Source organism: Haematobia irritans, chromosome 1 (assembly GCF_050003625.1).
Source record: "Haematobia irritans isolate KBUSLIRL chromosome 1, ASM5000362v1, whole genome shotgun sequence".
NCBI lineage: Eukaryota > Metazoa > Arthropoda > Insecta > Diptera > Muscidae > Haematobia > Haematobia irritans.
Genome location: NC_134397.1, coordinates 86,795,462 through 86,818,670, shown reverse-complemented (window position 1 = coordinate 86,818,670; position 23,209 = coordinate 86,795,462). Strand labels below are relative to the sequence as shown.

General features: G+C 36.1%; 1 protein-coding gene across 3 annotated transcripts in view; it reads left to right on the top strand.

The window, feature by feature from the left end:
* Nucleotides 1-1,927: 1,927 nt before the first annotated feature.
* The window catches only part of LOC142221352 (alpha/beta hydrolase domain-containing protein 17B), a 72,862-nt gene continuing 51,580 nt past the window's right edge, over nucleotides 1,928-23,209 (top strand). For 2 of the 3 annotated variants that reach the window (XM_075291063.1, XM_075291065.1), the window contains exons 1-4: nucleotides 1,928-2,081; nucleotides 2,150-2,673; nucleotides 2,723-2,902; nucleotides 2,968-3,100. In XM_075291063.1, coding sequence (XP_075147178.1) covers nucleotides 2,210-2,673; nucleotides 2,723-2,902; nucleotides 2,968-3,100 — 777 coding nt within the window. In that variant the 5' untranslated portion in view covers nucleotides 1,928-2,081; nucleotides 2,150-2,209. Of the gene's footprint in view, nucleotides 2,082-2,146; nucleotides 2,674-2,722; nucleotides 2,903-2,967; nucleotides 3,101-23,209 lie in introns of all 3 variants that reach the window. The other variant, XM_075291064.1, reaches the window with a different exon arrangement.

Here is a 23,209-nt window from a genome sequence, read left to right as displayed (position 1 = left end):
TTATAGCCGTGTCCGAACGGCGTTCCACATTCCAGTGAAACCACTTAGAGAAGCTTTGAAACCCTCAGAAATGTCACCAGCATTACTGAGGTGGGATAATCCACCGCTGAAAACCTTTTTGGTGTTCGGTCGTAGCAGAAATCGAACCCACGACCTTGTGTATGCAAGGCGGGCATGCTAACCATTGCACCACGGTGGCTCTTGGGGTAAAGGACCAGGTATCATAGATGCAGTTGTATGCAAATAGGATGTCAGAGATGTTGTTTTTATGTATTAAGCTGAGTACTATGTTCAGTTTTCAAGCTGAAAACCCGCATATTTTCACGGTTACTTTTTTAATTTAATTAAATTATAAATACAAAATGGTTCACAATCACCCTGCCAGCATTTCAAAGTTCCATTTCATCCTCATCGCTACCACAGACTCGTAAATGTCACCACAACCATCGCGAACTGTGATGGGGGAAGCATATCAAAAAGTACAAAATGTACATGAAAGTATTTTGCCTTCACTACTGTTAGAAGAGCCATTTTATTTTTTGTGAAACGCCAAGCGCAACCAGCGTGTTATATTTTATTTAAATAAAAACGAAAATAAAGTTCTGAAAACATAGATATTACGCTTAAAATTGTGAAAGGTATATGGTGAACAATTTTCGACTTTCCAAATAGAATAAAGTGATCGTTTTTCAAATATTTTTCCAGGCACGCTGTCTCCATCTGGCTGATAGACGCTGCAATATGTAACTTGCTACTTAAAACTCAACATCATTCTTTTATTAATGCAAAAAATTATGTTAAATGTGATGAGATAAACCGAAAAATGTTATATTTATAAGAAATTATAAATGTTTAATCAAATCAATAAACATCTACACAATCGTGTTTTACTTGACCACAATGATTCTTCTACAATTACCTTAAAATGCACTTTTTCTGATAGTTTGCAGGGGTTCTTATTGGCGCCCTTCGAAATTGATCTAAATAGGCACCTAATAATTGCACTGATGAGAAACTTTTTCGTAGTAACTTGGCGTGGTACAACTTCTCAATAGTGACGGCGCTTTTCCGACGAGTTTTTGATGTCGTATATGATTATTTTCGACGTAGTGGGGATTCTCAGAAGCGCCCCCAAATTTAAAAAATGTTGGCAGGGCAATTCCTTAGATCTTTTCTATTCATTATTTCGCAAGACTTTTTATAAATATAATCGTCTTGATAAATATTTTTGTACTTTTAATTTAGTGTTTTGGTGAAAAATAAGAACATAGTACTCACCTTTAAAAAAAATTAAACTTGTGATGAAAATTCGCACAAAAATAAACGTCTGTTTAATATCAGTGTTGCCAACTTTCCAATAGTGGTACATAAATATAGGAATATGTTTACTAATATATGGAATGCATTCTAGCTAATTTCTACGAAATCACATCGTTTTTGACGAAGTTCAATTTTCTTCACAATGAGTTCATTTTAACTTAAAGAAGGGGTCACTTTTTTCTGGCTGCATTTTTACGCTTCGGCGCCTTATTATATTTATATAATATAATTGTGAATGTTTACACTTTTTTTTTCGAAGTAATGAAATAAGCAGCGTGTTCATTGTGTGTCGGCTTTAAATGCTTATCGAAGCTACATGAAAATGGCCGTGAATTGGTTTAAATGCTGTGAATTGGTTTATTGTAAATGGTACTGGAATATTTTAGTGCACATTTCTGCCAAATTTAGCAGAGAGAGAGAGAGAGTAAAATCTAATTTTACTCTCTTGCAAGTTTTTAATGTATAATTTTTACTGGAAACAGACCTAATATATGGTCGCAAACAAATAGACCTAATATATGGTCGCTTTTGTGTTTGTTGTGAAATAAGTGTTCCGCTACCGACAGTCGCTATGGATGTATTTTCACACTGATTACAGTAGATATCTAAAATTCTTGACATATTTAAAAGCTAAAAATGCTAGTACATCTACATGTTGACGTCTAAATGATGGTAACATAAACAACAGAATATTTTGAAGTGTCTATAACATCTACATATTCCTGGGATTTAAAAGAAGTTTAGGAAGCATTATTCTGAAGGTATTATCTATGATATAAAGTGGTTTAAAGAAATTATGAGTTTCTTTAATTTTGATCTGTTTCAGCAGGATTTCAATAGTACAATAGTACTTGCCCAGCTACTCATCCTTGAAATAATTTTTGGCGTTATGTTCAGCATTAGCGAGCTTTGTTGTATGTTTTGTTGTCCTCCCTGTCCAGGACCCATAGCAGCAAAATTAGCTTTTCAACCTCCAGATGCAACCTATAAATTAACTCCTGCTGACGAAAACAATATCAAATATAATTTACATTTTTATGATAGAGCTGAATGGCAATATTCTGAAAGAGACAAATCGAAAGTCGAAGCATTTTTTACCCGTACTTCTCGTGGTAACCTTATAACATGTGTATATGTTCGTTGTAGTAAAAACGCCAAATATACACTTTTATTTTCACATGGTAATGCAGTAGACCTGGGACAGATGAGCAGTTTCTTTTTATCATTAGGATCCCAACTCAATTGCAACATATTTGGCTATGATTATTCTGGATATGGTATGAGCGGTGGTAAACCCTCAGAAAAGAACTTGTATGCCGATATCGAAGCGGCATGGCAGGCCTTGAGATCGAGGTACGAATTATTAAAATAATTATTACTATAATAAAAATCCCTCGTCTAGATTTAATATCAACCCTGAATCAATTATTCTCTACGGCCAAAGTATTGGCACAGTACCCACGGTAGATTTGGCCACTAAACATGAAGTAGGTGCTGTCATACTTCATTCTCCGCTTATGTCTGGTTTGAGAGTCGTTTTTAGAAATACGAAGAGGACCTGGTTCTTTGATGCTTTTCCAAGGTAAATATTAAGCGTTTTTAGCAATTTTAATAATTGAATTGCTTTAATAAAGATATTTCAAACAGTATCGATAAAGTATCAAAAGTAAAGTCTCCTGTTTTGGTGATACATGGAACGGAGGATGAAGTAATAGATTTTTCTCATGGAATTGGAATTTATGAAAGGTGTCCTAAAGCCGTCGAACCACTATGGGTTGAGGTGAGTTTCGCTTGCAGTTTTGTTCGTTAGTTAAATGATCGATAGTAATATAATGTATTTTAAACTATAAGACATAAAAGATATCTTAAGAATGTTTTACATTTAGTACCATTGGTACCATTAATTTTGTTGCTCTATTAAAATTGATGTGGTTTAGTTTAGATGTACTGTTTCCTATGATATGCCTATAACAATTCCCAGCAAAAAATTGGGTTTTGTTCTAAAGGCATAACTTTAAAAGCACTTCCAAAAAAGTCCTCCAAAGGATGTTTTTATTTTAACTGCGCAGAAGTTCTTCAAATTCATTTTTTATGACTACCTTTTTCACATTTTTAACGGGTAATTTTAACATTTTTGTTCCAAAAAGGCTAAAAACTGAATAAGAGGTAGTAAAATCGTACAAATAATGTAAATTTTGTCGAAAAAAATGTCACATCCATTCTAGAAAAATTGTGAATTTTTGAAAATACTTGAGGTCAAACGTTTCAGACAAGTGTTACAATGCATTAAAAATTATAAAGTTTATTTATTTGGCAAAATATCACATGTTTTAATTCACGTCCAAAACAGTGAATTCAGGTCACACATTATGAAGTGATGCATATTCACTGCAACGGCTGCTGAAATGCCCATGTTAAATTCATCGCTTCTGCACAAATTTTCCACCAATTCCGCAAAGAACATTTTCACTACTGTTTTGGCGACGTTTTTTTTTGCTGCGAAGATAGTTTTTGATGATAGAGATATATGTATATTTTTCTTTTATCAATGATAGTGTAAGAATATAATCTACATAAATTTTATTACTTTGGAAATATGTGAGAGGAGACAATCCATGGCTGAAAAACATTTTGATGCTCGGACAATACTGGTATTGACCCTTTGTGTGCAAGGTAGGCATGCTAACCATTGCACCACGGTTGCTCCCAACGACAAAATCAAAATGTTAGTTTCCCCCAAAAAATTCGGGCATGGTCTTAATACCTCTTCAAATAGATTTCACCTTGTGCTTTGATTCCCCCCAAAATATTTTTGGTTTTACGTGAAACAAGATATTTGCTTGTCGAAAAATTCAAGTGATTTGTAGAGAAAAACGGAAACATAGGTTAGGTAAGGTTAGGTTAAAGTGGTAGCCCGATTAAGTTTCAGGCTCACTTAGACTATTCAGTCCATTGTGATAACACGTTAACTAAAAGTACCTATTACATATGGACACTTCTAGTTTTAACCGCTGAACCTTCTCGATTATTTTCTTCTGTTGAACCCACCAGATTGTTCCAAAAACATTAGCAGACTGCTTAAGTTAACGTTTTCCAGGTCCGCCAGTAATCTGAAGCTATATGCCCCTAAAATTTGCTTACGCCTTACACAAGAGGTGTTTTATTGATTCCTTTTCCTCCGCATCATGACAGCTCATACAATAGTTATTATACTTCGCGCCAATAGTTTTTTTCAAAATCGCCTATCAGGCAGCGATAGGCAGATATCAGGAGTGATATCTGGCGTCTCGAGAACACTAACATATCTAGTGTACGGTTTAAGTTTAAATGGGGCCATATTTGCTTGGTGTCGTTACAACCCTTGCATTCTCCCATCGAACATTTGCCATCATGACAGCTATCTCACGCAGTACAGGTAGCAATAGGCATACCAACAGATTCTAGTTCCCCTGGAATATGTAAGGTAGTTCCTAGCCTTGCTAGCTCACCTGCTTCGCAGTTTCCCGGTATGTTCCTATGGCCAGGCACCCATATTAGGTGAATATTGTGCTGCTCAGCCATCTCGTTGAGAGATTTGCGGCAGTCGATGGCCGTTTCGAGTTGAGGAATACAGAGTCCAAGGATGTTATTGCAGGTTGACTGTCTGAGTATATATTAATGCCAATATTGCTTGGAGCATTACTTCTCAGCCACTTCACCACTTCTCTTATTGCTAATATTTCAGCCTGAAAAACACTAGAGTGATCAGGTAATCTTTTCGCTATTCGAAGTTCCAGATCGTTAGAATATACTCCGAAACCCACTTGTCCATCCAATTTGGAGCCATCAGTGAAGAAATCTATATATCTTTTATTCCCCGGGGTCCGTGTACACCACGCCTCACTGTTGGGAATTAGAGTCCCTAACTTTTTGTCGAAAAGTGGTCTCGCCAAAGTGTAATCCACTACGTTAGGCACATCTGACATTATTTTGAGGACCGAACTGTGACCGTAACTTTGTTCCGACCACAGCGATAGCTCGCGTAACCGCACAGCCGTTGTTGCAGCTGACTGTTTGGCCAAAATGTCTAAAGGCAATAGATGCAGTATGACATTAAGGGAATTTGTTCCTGTCTTGCTGAATGCACCTGAGATATACAAGCACGCCATACGCTGAACTTTGTCTAAACTTGTCGAATGGTGAAGTGCCGGCCTATTGCCTTTTTGCACGAGTACAAAGCTACCGTTGCTTTCCTCGCCATTTCTTCAATATTAAGTTAAAGTTCAGCTTCCTGTCCAAAATAACGCCAATGTATTTGCACACTCGCCAAAGGGAATTTCAATACCCCCTAAGGAAATGGGCCTAACCGTTGGAGTTTTGCGATCCTTGCAGTCAGGGCTGTGGAGTCGGAGTCTGAAGATTTTGCTGGAGTCGTAGAAATTTTACTCGACTCCGACTTCGGCGAAACAAAATTTGAAAAACACTTCATATCTTTGTAATTAAGGAAATATTTCGACAATTTAGATTCCATTAGGGGTTTTAATCGAAAAACGAAGTACTGGATTTCAAGCCATTCAAAGTGTATTTATATGGGTGAAATTTCACGGTGATATAAAAAGTAAGGTTTTACTAGAATATGGGCTGAATTGTATTGTCCATTTTTATCACATAAAAATATCGATTTTTGACCCTATATACTCTTGATAAGGGTACAATTTTAAGGCAATACAGCAGTAGAACCTAACGTTCTGATTCTTGGCAAGCATGTCGAGTTCGAAGATGGGTCATACAGGAAAATTTTGTGATATAGCAGCTACATATAAACCCAACTACCGATTTGTTTTAAGAATTTTTTTCCAGTCTAAATTTTCATAAGATTTGTCATAAATTTTGAATTTAGAGTTATTTGAGATCCATAAATAAATGCGTAAATTTCCCGTCGGCCCAAATTTTGAGATAGCCCTTCATATACACCCGATGTCCTTGGAAGCTGTAATAACCTCTGCCTACGTGCCATCTGAGCCGGTCTTTTGGGAGAAAGTTTGTTTCATCAAAGCCACACGAAATTCTTTACATTAAATTAATGGCCTCTAATGTCCATAACTGCCCACCAAAAAAAGCGTCGCCAAAAAAGTAGTGAAAATGTTCTTTTTGGATCCGGAAGTGGTGCCAAATTGATTCATAATCTGTTTTTAACCTATTTTTTTATTTTTTTTTTTTTATTTTTTTTTTTATTTATTTTCTCTTGGCGAATCCAAGCTGCAAAGCCATATACGGATTCCAAAACTACACAAACATAGCAATAATAACAAATTATAAAAATTATGCGCTTAAAAACTAGAAATTAATAACAAAAATAGTATCAATAAGTGACTAAACTGAATTTGAATCAAACAAATACATAATAATTAAAACAAATTAACAAAATTAAGAAAAAAAAACTATTAAAAAAAAATAAATTAAATTATCAATTTAAAAAATTAAAAAATAAGAACAATAAAAAAAATAACAAAGTAAAAAAAAAAAAACATGAATATGTGAGTAAGACAGCAATACTAACATAAAAAGCTAGTAAAGAGACTCAATAAAATAAATAAAAAAATGATATAACATAATACAAACTAAATAAAAAAAAAACTAAAAACTAAATAAAAAATATATATATATATAAAAAAATAAATAAAAATTAAAAAAATTAATTAAAGAATTTACAGCTACTCAGTAACTAGTCAACATCTGCTAACACAACGTTAGGGATGAGACAATACATGCAGGATAAAAATTAAATTAACATTTAACATAACAAAAAAAAAAGAAAAAAATAATAAAAATAATAAAAATAAAATTAAAATTATTAACTGACATAAATTATATAAGACTTAGTACTTATCACACATTTGACTCATGAATTAGAAAAATGAACATGTAGTCTTTTACGAAATGTAGTTGAGGAACAATTAAATATCTTGAGAGAAATAGGTAATGCATTGAAAATGCGAGCAACGCGGACAAAATAAGACTTTTCTAATGAAGTCGTTAACCTAGGTATAAATATTTGTGGGTTACGAACCGACCTGCAGAAGGTAAACAATTCCGCAACGTACCTAGGCGTTTGTGTCCTATATACCTTATGGAAATGCAACAAAACACGAATATCTACAAATTTGCAAAATTCACATCCCAAAAAGTCAATGACACATGGTGTCACATGCTGACGAACATTGAGAGCATAAACAAATCTAATTATTCTATTAAAAATCAGCTGAATTTTCTTGAAGACAAATCCTAACGTCCCAGAAAACACCTCTAAACAATACAAAATGACAGGCATCAACAGGGAATGAGCTACTCTCTTCCTAATCACAAACGGCATATGTAATTCAACATTGTACAACTTACTTAAAAGAAAATTAATCCTAGAACATATTGCACTGATATGAGGTTGAAATGATGAGTCAGAATCCAAGACAACACCAAGACACTTGACACGATCAACAAAGGCGATTGGCACATTCCCAAAATTCACAGACACATCCCCATGATTAGTGAACCTAATCGCCTTAGTTTTGTCAGTATTAACAGAAAGACCATTTGTACACATCCAGTCACATAAAACTCTTGACGTATCGTCAATAACACTTTGCAGGACATCAGGGAAATCAGACTGACTTTTAAAAAGAAGTTGTATATCATCAGCAAACGCAAATGGTAAACAATTCGGACTAGCTACTAAATCAAACAGATCATTAATGAACATAATGAATAAAAGCGGCCCAAGCACAGACCCCTGTGGAACACCACTAACTACACGCAACATACTCGAGCAATGACCACCACTACAAACATATTGAAATCTATTTCCAAGGTAAGACTTAACTAACAAACATGCAGAAGATGAAAATCCAAAGAAAGTCATAAGTTTACATATAAGAATAGCATGATCTACCCTATCAAACGCTTTTTCAAGATCTAACGACACTAGAACACAATTACCACGGTCACTCACTACTTTTCTAATATTATCAGTAAGCCCGATCAAAAGAGATGCTGCGCCGCGATTCCTTCTAAAGCCAGTCTGTGAATCATGGAGCAAGGAGTTCTCGATAATAGTGTCCATCATCTGAGACTTCATGAGATATTCCACCATTTTCGATAGAATGGGCATAATAGAAATAGGCCTATAACTAACTACAGCATCATTCTTCCGTATAGGAATAATCTTCCCAATTTTCCATAAAGATGGATACGACGAAGTCATGAAAATAGTATTGACAATATGCAAAAGATGCCTAGCAAAAAATTGGAAACACATTTTCAGGTACTTTAAAGTAAAACCGGCAGAACCCACTGCATTCGACTTGATAAGAGACAGAGCATCAACTAAGTCAGCATAAGTAACAGCACGAAACGAAAAATTACCTTCACTAGCATCAGAGACACTCGGGAAAACATTCTGATGAGACACTACATTCTGATGAGACACAAACACATTATTCAATTCCTCAACGTCAACATCAATAACATCATTGCACTTCCCCACCCCATACTTTTTAAGTATTGACCAAACTTCTTTATTTGATTTACCATCAAATAATCTATTATGAAATGACGCTCTGACCCTTCTAATAACACGTTTCGCTCTATTCCGACTTCGGCAAAATATCCTTCTATTCTCAGCGGAAGGGTGACGGACGTACTCCTTCCAAGCAATATCACGCAGAGATACCTGATATCTAATACTCGGATCATTGAACCACACATCCTTCCTCTGGTAAGAACACCTCTTCCTACGAATAGGGAAAATTCCATGGACTTGGCGCAAATTGGCATACAACAGGTCCATCTGAACGTCAACATCCGACGTGCAATAGACTCCAGAGAAATCACAGGATTCAAACGCGTCCTTTATCTGATCGATGCTAATAGCATCATAATCAACGTACTCATAAAATTGCGGTACACTGGAAAACACAACATGAATCGAACAAAAAATAAACGAGTGGTGAGATAAACCCGGACATTGAAACTGACCAGACAACTCAACCAAATCAGACGAAGACACAAGAAAATAATCAATAAGTGAAGTTGAGTTGTGAAAGGTATCATAATGTGTAGGAATGCCATTGTGTACTATGGAAAGATTCAAGTCTGAACAGACCGCCCTCATAGTAGCAGATTTCTGCAATTCAAATAAATTCGTATTGAAATCCCCCATAAGAACTACCCTGTCATATCTAACAATAATATCTGATATATGTTCATGAAACTTGCCAACATCACCATGTGGCAAATAGACAGTACCAACCAAGTATTTTGTCCCCCCAATTAAAAGTTCAATAAATATGCACTCAACTTCACCAAACAATTGACCAACAAAAACCACTCTATGTCTAATACCTTTTAAAATATATAACGCCACACCACCCCCCCTACCAGCTGGTCGATCAACCCTATGACATTCATACCCCGGCACATCAACAACATCATAAGCCATGTATGGCTTAAGCCACGTCTCACTCACCCCCACGATATCTAAATAGTTCCCCTCTAGTACATTTCGAACTTCACTAAGTTTCGATGACAAACGGTTTACAGAAAAACTCTGACAATTAAAGTGACCAACATTTAAATTTCCTCTAAAATTTCTCAATTGTGACGATAAGTAACTATTATCACTAGCAATATTTGACAAAAAATTTTCCATAAAAAAAAAACATTTAATGGCAACGAAAAATTAAATAAAAAAATAACAAATCTATAAAGTAAAATAAAATAAATTTACCTAGTGTTAAGTTCTACAACGATTGGCTTTATATCTCATCCAGTAGCTTTTCACATTCCTCAGCATCCAATAGCTTACATTCCCCATTAAGTAAATATATTTCCACTTTCGGAATATCACGATTTACGAGCTTGAAGCTTTTTATTTTGTTCTCACTTCTAAGCCTCCGGCATATATAAATTAATTTGGATGCAGAGCTATGAAGATGATCATTTAAGAATATTCGGCTACTCACATTAACACCCATAACTTCATTGAGCAGTATACGAGTTCCACGATGATAATTGGCCATTATTAAATCACGCTTATATATGCAATTAAATTTAACAAGCACAGAATTCCCACTCAATATGTAGCAACAATGTTGCAAATCAGAAGGACAAAGCTCCACATTACACATGGCAGCAATCTTAATGATGGGTATCCTCAAATCCTTAATGCCACGAGGTAAACCATTGACAACAATGTTAGACCTATTAAGCCTTCGCTGCAAGATATCATTGTGTCCTTTTATTTCTCGAATATCATTGGCATAACTGTTGCCCAAATGTTTGAAAGTGTCGTAGGCATTTTTAAATTCTTTCTCCAAACTCTCAAGCTTGTTACTAAATTCATCACGAATTTTGTGTATGGTCTCATTTGATTTAGCCTGAATGGCCAAAATTTTTTCCTCAAGCTCCTTTTTGTGTTTATTTTGTTGTGCCTCAATAACTGAGCTGAATTCTTCACAGTATTTACGTAGCTGTACATTTAAGTCAGGAGTAGTCATGTTGCAACTATCTCCCACTGGCTCAAACATTGTGCTGCTTAAACCAATATGTGGCAGAGTACCACCGGCACTAGTACAAGACGCATCATCTTCACTCACAACACAAGCACTTTCCTTTATCATGCAACTGTTGCATTTGAACCTTTAAGCAGGCAATATGATAAAATTCACCGCAAACAAAGCACCCAATACTATATCCAGATACTTTTGAGGTGCAGGCAGGGCATTTGTATACTTTTTTCTTTGAAGGCATATTTCCAACAATTACAAATACACAGCTTTGGGCGCAATAAATAGAGATGCAAATGACAATGTTTATGTTAAGAGCATATGAGACACCAATTTTTGTTTTTGAAGATCAGGAAAGCAGCAAATGACAATGTTTATATTTTGAAGAATAGCAAATGACAATGTTATCTTTGAAATATATGAGACATCAACAGGCACAGCGCAAAATAACAAAACAGCAAGCACCAATGGCGGGTAAACCGCAGTCACACTCAATGAAACACAGGCCAAAAACGTTTTGAATAACTGGAACAAATTATAAACTCCAACTGTCCAGAAAACACTGACGTCTAAAACGTATAAATCAGTATTTTTCTGCTACAAAACAGACGTATTTTTTAATTTTTATTAAATTTTTCGCGAGCCAGCAATTTTTACATGCTTGACATTTCAGAGTTGCCAAATATCCTTTACTGTGTATATACAAATTCCATTCAAATTCTATTTGAAAAAAAAAACAAATTTCCCATTAAAAATATGAAAAAAGCGAGTTATAAAGAAAGTGACTCAAATGAACTTCCTGTGTAGTTAAAATAAAGAACATCTTTGGAAGAGCATTTTTGGAAGTTCTTTTAAAGTTGTGCCTTGAGAAGAGCTTCCAAATTTTTTGGTGGGTGATAGACTATTTATAAATCGATGTTTCAGCATTTTACTTTTATAGAAACAATATTCGTAACTGTCCAGCTATTCTTGTCATCTGTTGTATGGTAGTGGTTATTAAAAATTCCGTCCGTCCTAATTTTTGGCAGTTTATGTTTGTTTTATATATACGACGCATAACATTTTTTAGCATTTAAACTTTCAATCTGATTAGCCCATTTGCATTTTGTTTTTTTTTTTGTGTATTTTTCTTTTTTATACAGATTTATTTTTTTAAATGCCTATATAGACCAATGCCAGGATTTTACTTTTTAAACTTCTAGAATTTAATTTTTGAAATTTTGTGTTTTTATAAATATGTACATATTCTGGAGATGGTTATTATCTACCCATATTTTGATGTGGTCTCTATATAGTCTTGTTTCGTATTTAAAATGTAGAGCTTTTACATCCCTAAAATACTGAGGTTTGTCGTCGAGTCGTATCAAAATTTATAATTAGAGTTGTTTTGGACAAATAGAATACTAATATCGGTCTTTTTTTGAAACCTTAAAAATAGCATTGGATTACTGTTAAAATGAGATTTAGGTACACCACCTGGAGTCGACTCCGGAGTCGGAGTCGTGGCTTATAAGAAATGCTGGAGTCGGAGCCGGAGTCGAGCAAAATTAACTCGACTCCACAGCCCTGCTTGCAGTACATGACTAGTTCTGTCTTTGCAGGATTTACACCACGACCATTATCTTTCGCCCATTTCTCAGTCATCCGGAGGGCTCTCTGTATAATATCTCTAACTGTTGATGGGAATTTTCCTGCTAGCGCCACATCATTTGCGTATGCCACCACTTTTATCCTTTCTTTTTCTAGGGAAACCAGAAGGTTGTTTATAGCAAAATTCCAAAAAAGAAGAGGTGATAGAACTCCTCCTTGAGGAGTGCCTCTAGATCAACATTCAGAGTTGTCAATCCATTTAATATCGAGCTCGGATGGACGTTATTGAACGCCTCTTCGATGTCTAGAAACGCCACGATTGTGTATTCTTTGACAGATAGTGAGCTTTCAATAAAGCTGACTAGTTCATGTAATGCGGTCTCAGTAGACCTGCCCTTCGAGAATGCATGCTGTCGTTTCGAGAGCAAACGCTAGTTTTAAGATAAATATCTATCATCCTCTCCAGAGTCTTAAGTAGGAATGATGATAAGCTGATTGGTCAAAAATCCTTCGCATTCGAGTGAGAGGCTTTTCCCGCTTTAGGTATGAAAACGACTTTTGTTTCCCTCCACTTTCCTGGAATATATCTTAAGTTTATACATCCAATATATATCGTCGACAACCAGGGGATAATTCTGTCAGCCACCGCTTGTAACTCCGCCGGTGTAATTCCATCAAGTCCGGGGGATTTGAATGGTCCAAAGCTTTTTAACGCCCATTTTATTCTAGATTCCGAGACAATTTCCTCGATAGGAAACGACCGCTGAGCCACTGTGTCACCGCCAGTACATGGTTCAACCGTCTGATTTCCGGGGAAAATGGGTGTCCAATAGTACCTCCGGCGTCTTCTCAGTGGTCGTTGTCCAATTGCCCTCCGATGTTTTAATGAAACCTGGAGCGGAGTTCGTGGATGCTAGCACCTTCCGTAATCTGAAAGCCTCGGACGTATTCTCGAAGCTGCTGCTGTAATCATTCCAAGAGTTATGCTGAGCCTATCTCAGTTCTCGCTTGTATCCTCTCAGATTCTTCTTGTAAGCGTCCCAATCCACAGGAGCTCTGGTGGACTTTGCTTTGTTAAAGAGCTTCCTGCACGATTTCCTCATATTACCTAACTCCGTAGACCACCATGGTGGTCGATTTTCCCCCCTTGGCTTCCCTCTAGGGCATGCAGCTTTCAGTGGAATGTTGAAGGCCTTAGTAATCCTCTCCACTGCGTGTTCGATAACTTGCACATTTCTCATATCATCATATTGAACGATTCCCTATACCTATTCCAATCAGCTTTCCTAACATTTGGTGGTATGAACATTAAATTTGAAACTGATGTAGCGATGATATGAGAAGCTGTGTTCACTTAATACCTGCCAATCAGATATCATTTTATTCAGTTCTTGCGAAGCCAAGGTGACGTCCAAAACCTCTTGCCTGTTTTTATTGACAAAGGTTGGGGCATCTCCCTTATTGCAAACTACCAAATTAGTACGCAAAATAAACTCTAGAAGTGACTCTCCTCTTGCATTAATGTCACCACTTCCCCATATGAGTTTTGTCTTTGTTTTCAATGACTCCTCAACTAAGGTGTTAACGGCACATGGAGGCATCTCCCTATCATGTCCCATGTAGACCGAAGATACCCAATATTTGCATTTGGCTATTTCTAAACTGGCAACGACAGTGTCTGTATTGAACATTGAAGGAAGCAGAAACAAGTTGAGCTCGTTTTTAGCAATTATACAGGCTCGATTTACATCATTACCATTACTGCAATAGTTTGAACCCCACATATTTGTTTCTATAAACATATGGTTCTTGAATAAGAACTATATCTATGTCCCCTTTCATCAGGAAAACTTTTAAGGCAGCACCACTGCCAACATTTTTTGAATTTGGGGGCGCTTCTGAGAATCCCCACTACGTCGAAAACAGTCGTATACGATATCTAAAACTCCTCGGAAAAGCGCCGTCACTATTGAGAAGTTGTACCACGCCAAGTTACTACAAAAAAGTATCGCATGAGTGTAATTATTAGGTGCCCTTCTGGATACATTTAGAAGGACGCCAATAAGAGCCCCTTCAAACAATTAGAGAAAGTGCATTTTAAGATAGTTGTAAAAGAATCATTGTGGTCAAGTACAACACGATGTTTAGATGTTTATTAATTTTATTAAACATTTATAAATTCTCATAAATATAACATTTATACGACTATCACATCACATTTAACATATTTTTATGCATTAATAAAAGATTGATGTTGAGTTACAAGTTGCAAGTTACATGTTGTAGCGTCTATCAGCCAGTGCTTTGCCAATGGAGGCAGCGTGTCTCGAAAAATATTTGAAAAACTATCACTTCCCAGTCAGAAAAAACCATCGGAAAAGCGTTGTAAAAGCATTGTAAACGGTTGATACACTGTGGGAAAAAGGGTTGATACAACCCCAAAATGATAACATCATTCTACGGTGTATCGATCGTATTTAACAACGTTTCCAAAGCGTCATGAAAACAATATTTTATAAGCTTTTTTGATTGTTTAAGGAACGCTTTGACAACCCCAAAATGATAACATCGTTATACGGTGTATCGATGGTTTACAACCAATAAAAAACACTGAAAATTCAAATTGAAGTTTTTAATTTGACTATACATTATCCATTCAAAAAGCCAAAGGTACACTAATAAGGTGAACCCTCGAGGACACTAAAGTCACTTTAACTCTATTTTAGCTCATGAACTTATTGTGTTTTGTGAAAGTAAGGGAATTACATTAATATTTTTTTGCGTAGGTTGGTTAAATGAACTAAAAAAGGGGAAAAGTTATTTACAAATGTCCGCATTTGAAACAAAATACTTAAGAATTTCTTACAATTTGTACATTGTTATATCCCTGTTAACCAGAAGGCCAAGTTGGAATAAAAATGCACGACTGTATCTCTAATGATATTTTAATTCTAATTTATTTCCAATTATAAACGGAGTTACAAAAGCCGGTGTTGTAGGTAACTGTCTACGAAGGGAATGAATAACAAAAAGCAAGATCAAAAGTTATAATGATGTTAGTGTAGGTTTACTTTGACATTATGCTTGTAACCAGATGTTTATGCAATGTAACCAGATGTTTGAAAATAAAAAGGATTAATATTTACTATGCAAAGAGGGTACATTGTAATTAATGTTTATAACAATTCTCCCCCACTTGAAGAAGACATAACAAATTAATGACGAACATAGTCGCTATAGTAGCGAGGGGGTCTTCGTTGACGAGATGAAGTCCGTCGACTTGGTGTTGATGCCTCTTCGGTACTCCTAGAAGAATTTGAAGGCACAGATTCCGATACTTGTTCTGGTGCAGATGAAGTAGATGGTCTTAGCCCTCGGATATATGTTTGTGGTAGAAGGTATTGTTCCACAATCGGATAATGTTGAAGAATATGGTCACCATTTTGGTTCTTATCTACTTCGTTCCTAGATTGTTGACTATTATTTGCATCAGATGTGGTTACCTCCGTAAGTCGCAGCTGGTTTATGTGGCGTTTCAAAACGTATCCATTGTCAAGGTGTATTAAATAATGTAAACGTCCAAGTTTTTTACTAACTTCTCCAAACTTCCAGATCGGTTTGTTTTGGGTGTAATATCTGACTTGAACTCTATCTCCTACGTTCAACTGTCGAATAGGAACGTCTGTAACGGTTTTCCCAAACGCTTTGGTGGGCTTTAACGCATCGAGCTGGATTCTTATTTGCCTTCCCAGATATAGCTCAGATGGTGATTTGCCATTTTGGAGTGGCGTCGCCCTGTAACGGAATATAATTTTACGAATCTTCTTATGTATCGGCGATGGGTCATCCGCCATTGCTCCAAGTCTCTTTTTTAGGGTTTGGACATTCCTCTCAGCCAATCCATTTGTTGCGGGATGCCCTGGGGCGATAAATTTTTGAAAAATTCCCGACTTACGACAAAACATGGTGAATTCTTCACTCTTAAAAATTGTGGCATTATCGGATACTATGACATCAGGATATCCATTACGTGCAAAAATGTTTTGAAGCATTTCGATGGTGGAGGCTGATGTGGGGGCAACTGAACAAACGCCCACCTCAGCCCACTTTGATTTTGCGTCGATGACTACAAGGAGTTGATGACCTTGATACGGTCCCGCATAGTCAATGTGGATGCGCTGCCAATTATGTTGTGGTTCCTCCCAAGGATGAAGAATTACTTTTGCTGGATTGTTTTGAACAGAAGCGCAAGCAGAACACGACCTTACAAACTTCTCAATATCTTTATCTATGGAAGGCCAGTACACGTACCGTCTAGCTAGCTGCTTCATTTTGGTTATCCCAATATGAGTTTGATGAAGTTCGAAAAGAACGTCCTGCCGAAGGGCTAGTGGTACTACAACTCTTTGGCCCTTAAATAAAATATTTGAATCAATTGTGTATTCTGTGTCCGTTTTGTCTGAATTGCGAAGACTATATAAAATTCTCGAAAGTTCTGGATCTTTCATTGTAGCATCCCGAATTGAAAAATAATTCAAATTTGACGAATTAATTTGGAACAATGTTGTTTCGCATATAGCATGTACTTCCATATCAATAGAATTAATATATTTTACATCTGTTGTTAACGGGGCTCTCGATAAACAATCAGCGTTAACGTTTTCATCGCTCTTTTTCGTTGACACTTCGTAGTCATAGCCAGTTAGGAAAGCTGCATAACGCTGAAGCCTTGATGAAGTCATTGAAGGTAATTTAGAATTCTCGTGGAATATTCTAGATAACGGCTTATTATCCGTAATGAGTTTAAAATGCCTGCCAAATAAATATTCATGAAAATGTTGGACAGAAAAAACGATGGCTAATGCCTCGCGGTCTAGCTGCGAATAATTCTGTTCTGCGGAGGTCAAAGACCTCGATGCGAACGCAATAGGCCTTTCCTCCCTATCTACAATGTGAGACAAGACACCTGCTATGCCCGTAGGGCTAGCATCGCATGCGAGTTGCACTTTTAAATCTGGATTAAATGGCATTAAAACTCTATCGCTAGCAATTTCCTCTTTCAGAATATTGAATGCTTTTTCACATTTTGAAGACCATTGAAAATTTGAATTTTTGCGTAGCAGCAAGCGTAATGGTGTAGTTATGGTAGACGAATTGGGTATAAATCTGGAATAGTACGTCACCATTCCAAGGAAACGACGGACATCTTCCACGCATTTTGGTTGTGGCATTTCCAAAATTGCTTTTACTTTTGACCTGGATTTTCGAACTTTGTTAAATTCCACAATGTGGCCCAAAAATTCAATTTGCGTTTTGAAAAACGTACATTTTGCCATATTGAGGTGAAGATCGTACTTTTTCAATTGTGCTAGACAAGATTTTAAATTCCGTTTGCACTCACCCATGGATTCTCCATGCACCACAATGTCATCGAAATATGACTCAGTCTTTGGTATTTCACGCAGTATTTGATCAATTATCCTGTTGAATTCAGCAGGGGCGGTCTTAATACCAAAAGACAGTCTATTCATGCGAAATGTCCCACGATGGGTTGATATGGTTTGAATTTCACTAGAAGACTCGTCGACAGGGACGTGTAAATACGCCTTATACAGGTCCAACCTGCAAAAATATTTTGAGTCCTTCAAGCTGTTGAAAATTTGGTCGATTTTCCGAATTGGATAGTGAGCGTTGACAAGTCTTTGATTCACACCGATTTTATAGTCGACGCAAAGTCTCACTCCTCCATCCGCCTTAGGGATGACCACTAATGGCGACCCCCAATCGCTATTGGCTATTTTTGAAATAATCCCTGCAGCTTCCAATTCATCTAGTTCTTTATTTACACGTTCAGTTAATGCGTAAGGGATCTGACGTTCCTTGGTATAAGTGGGTGTAGCGTTTTCCCTTAGCTGCAGCGACACTTTGTAATTCGGAATACACCCAATTTTCTGTTGAAATACAGTAGAAAATTCAGTTGTTATTTCTTTAATTGTATATGACACATCTATTGTATTTGTAGCAAAATTATCAAAATGATTTCTATCTAATTCGTTGAGGTTAATGGACAGTCGGCGGATCCATGTTCGGCCAATCAGAGCGGCACACCCGTCTGGTACTATGTAAAGATCGTCATAAATAGCCGTGTTGTTGAAATTGATATGAACACGAACTTTTCCATCAGGAATGAACGTATTTTGTGTATACGAACGGAAAACAATATCAGTGGCAATCAATTCATTCTTTAATTTTAAGTTTTTATACATGGACCTCGGCAGGAACGAGTATCCGGAACCAGAATCGACTTCAAATGTCACCAATTTACCTTCAATTGAAATTTCCGCATAATACCGCTCCGAACTCACATTTGTATATTCGTTGGAGTATACATCCACAATTTTGTAAATGCCGTATTCTGAATTTCCCGGTTGTATCGGGTTTTCTGGGTCCATTTGTACTTGGTTTGTGGATTTATTCCTAGATGATGTACTTTCACCCATTAGAGATGCTATACATACCTTGGCAACATGGCCTTTCTTTGCACATAACCTGCATTTTAATATCGAACTTGATCGACACTCCTTCGCAAAGTGGTCATTTTTGCCACATCGCAAGCAAAGTCCAGCAATTCCCAATTGTTCATAATTAATTTTCTTTTTCGATGATGGCCCGTAATGGTTTTTTGCACTGTGTTGTGTACTTTTTTTATTAAAAATTTTGTTTACAGTTACACTGGCTGAACTTGTGGATGCATGTGACAATTCCATTGCATTGATTTTCGCCGCCTCTAGTGCTAGTGCTTTCGAAACGATGTCATCAAATTTAACATTACTGGACTGGAGAAGCTGCTCTCTTATGCCGTTGTCGAAAATCCCTCTGATAAATTGTGCCCTTAAAAACACATCTGAAATAGGATTGTTGCACTTGCACGCAGATGTAAATTCGCAATCGTTGATATCAGTGCGAAGCATAGCCACAAAATCTGCCACAGACTGCCCTTCGCTCTGATACTTCGACAAGAATTTATGTTGTGCCACTAGAACATTCTTTTTCGGGGAAAGATGGTCCTCCAACAATTTTACGAGCTCATCATAGTACAAGTCTGTTGCTGCTTTCGGAGCTGCTAACGCCGACACCATATTGAAAAGCTTTGCCCCGATTGAATTTAAGAGGAGTTTTGCACAGTACTCCTTGTTACCGTCAACACCTTTCATTGTCACGTAATTGGTAAATCTTTGAATATAATTCCTGTACGTTTCTTTGGTTGGATCGAAAGTTTCGAAGTTGGGTACCAACGCCGTGTTTATAATGCTGCTACCTCCTTGTGATGTACTTGTAGAAGGGGCACTCGCAGTCAACTTTGAAAGTTGCGTAACCAATTCGCTTTGCATTTTCATGAACTGCTCAAATTGAGCGGCCTCCATTTTGTAAAACAATGAAAGAAACTAGCACACGCTTAGTGTAACGTACTTCAAGCCACTTATATTTGAATATAAATTCAACGAATTTTTATCCTCGTCGCCAAAACTGTTATATCCCTGTTAACCAGAAGGCCAAGTTGGAATAAAAATGCACGACTGTATCTCTAATGATATTTTAATTCTAATTTATTTCCAATTATAAACGGAGTTACAAAAGCCGGTGTTGTAGGTAACTGTCTACGAAGGGAATGAATAACAAAAAGCAAGATCAAAAGTTATAATGATGTTAGTGTAGGTTTACTTTGACATTATGCTTGTAACCAGATGTTTATGCAATGTAACCAGATGTTTGAAAATAAAAAGGATTAATATTTACTATGCAAAGAGGGTACATTGTAATTAATGTTTATAACATACATTTTACCCCAAATGCGCCAAAAGAACATTCTTGCAATTTTGAACTCCAATTTTTTCCTTCAAACAACGAAATTATCTTTAAAATGTGAAAAAATATCTGTGGACTTATGACAAAACCCCATAAGTCGAGATAGAACAATTTCTCAAAAATTTTATGTTGTGTGTAGTTTTGAAGACGCATCTTTCTGTGTTTACAGATATAGATACAATATGCGCCCTAGGTTAGGTTAGGGGGCAGCCCGATGTATCAGGCTCACTTAGACTATTCAGTCCATTGTGATACTACATTGGTGAATATCTGCCCTAGTTCGGGTGATATAGAATTGTGTCTCGAATTTTTTAAGTTTAATTTTTAGCAAAACAACATATCTCATCATATGTTGTAAAATAAAATCGAAATACTTGCATGATACATTTGACAAAACAACATAAGTCCACATAAGGTTTGTGTAATTGGCAATTTTTTTACAAAACAACATATTTCGAGTCATGGTGTTTTGTCAAAAAAAAAAAAACAAATAAAAATAAACGCATATTTAACTTCAGTTGTGTTGTTTTTTAGTCAGAATATTATCAGGATTCAATGCGACAAAACATATAAATAGAATAGATATGTTTCCTTTTTTGTTTTAAATAAAATATCATATGACAAAACAACATAAGTCGGGAATTCCTAATTTTCTTGTTCTTTCTGGTAGGTTCACTGTTTTTTAGTGTACACCTTCAATTTATATGAAAAATGAATATTATGTTACTCTAAATCAATTCAAATCAACAGTAATACCTCCATTATTCATAAAAAAAGACCTCAAGCATTGAAGGAAAATGCATTTCCAACGATAATTTTGTGGAAAATATACTTTTTAAAAACCGTCAATTTGTTTAGCAAGCGTTACAACGCTCAATATTTATAACCATCAGGAATTTCTGACTGGGTTTATTCCATTTGGAAAGTCAAAATTCACTAATATACCTTTCACAATTTTAAGCGAAATAACTATGTTTTCAGCACTTCATTATCGTTTTTATTTAACCCTTTCGACCCTAAAGTTGCCTGTGGGCAACTTTTTGTGTTTTGAGACTCACTGTCAGCGTTGTTTTTGTTTCTGTTCATAAAGCTGTAACGGTATCAAAAGCTACAAGTGTTTTCTTCAAGTTGAATGAAAAATCGGCTAATTTGGTTGTCAATTAGCAAAAAAATTTTCATTAATACGTACGTACCTCAAGAAAAAAATATTTGCGAATTTAAAAAGAGGTTTTTATACATGTGACTTTTTTCAAAAATTACAACTAAAATGTTGAAAGTTTTTATTAAATCTATTGTAGTACATGTCAAATAAAATATTTCTGGAAGTCAAATCTTAGAATTGCAAAAAAACAACAGATGGGAAATTTTTAAAATTGAAAAGTTGCCTGTGTGCAACTTTGGGCAATTGTGGTAGTAAAATTACATATTTTTGAACATAAGACCTGGAGAAAAAAGGTTTGAAAAACAATAATTTTGAAAAAATTTTGAACTTCAATTGGGATGTCCCAGTGACGAGAAATGCGGCGATGATGTGGAAAACATATCTGAGTGCAGTGGGGAATTTGGAAGGAATCGTAAAAAGGGAGGAAGCCACTTCTTGGCAACATACTAGCACGAATATTGACGCTTTATAATACTTTGGTTTTTTACACCGCCAGTTAAATTGACATGGGTTAAAAACAAACAAAAAAACAAAACATTTTCGTGAGTCACGCTTGATTCACACGAAGACGTGAATGAAATTTAAAAGAAATCTCGTGAATGAAATTTAAACGAAACCTCGTGAATGTGCGTGAACGGGATTAAAGAAAAATGTGTGGCGCGTGAGCGTGAGTAAAAATCAAATTGTGTTCGTGATTGTGAGTGAGTAAACTTTCTGCGAAATTACGCTCCCGATAAAAATTTACTTTCACGATCCAACCCACGCTCACGATCCAACTCACGCTCAAGATAAAATCCACGTTAACAATAAAATTCATATTCACGATAAAATTCGCACTCACAGTAAAACAGACACAAAAAGTCACAATCACGAACAAATTCACGTTCACGATTAAATTCAAGCTCACCGATTTTAATCACCTTTACATATTTAATCACGCTTAAGATTTCAATAGCGTGAGTTACGAGAAATTTCGTTAATTACCAGAATTTTATTGAGCCACGAAAATTGTCGTGTTCCGAAAATATTCGTGACTTACGAGATTTGTCGTGAATTACGAAAATTGTCGTGAATCGTGCGAAAGCGTGAGACAAAACCATTGTTCATGTGTGAGCGTGTGCGATTATGACTTTCCAATTCGTGACCGTGAATTCCTACCTACATGGCATGCGTGAGTACAAATATTTCTTCGTGAATGTGTTTGAGCGTGATTGAAATTCCACTCACGCGCGCATCTAAGTATATATTTACTGTAAAATAACAAAAAAACTTAACAAAAATCCAATACAACGTAATACGTCTATCATTGCAAAACAAAATAGTTTGTAGTCACAATTGCCCAAAGTTGCCTACAGGCAACATTCTCTACCGCCTAAACGAATGGGCGTGGCGACCCGAAATTTTGGCTAGACGCTTCTTAAATGACTTCAACATGATTAAAAGTAAAAAAAATTTTAGCGATACCTATAAAAATTCGGGATCGGAAGGGTTAAATAAATTATAAGAAGCTAGTTGTGGTGTTTCACAAAATATAAAATGGCTCTTGTAACAATAGTGATGGCAAAATACTATCATGCTAATAGTGATGGCAAAATACTATCACAGTTGGCGATTGTTGCAGTGTCGCTTACGAGTCTGTGGTAGCGATGAGGATGAAATGGAACATTGAAATGCTGGCAGGGACATGCAGCCTTACAATGGTGAAGATTTATCTGGAGGATCCGTAGGACCA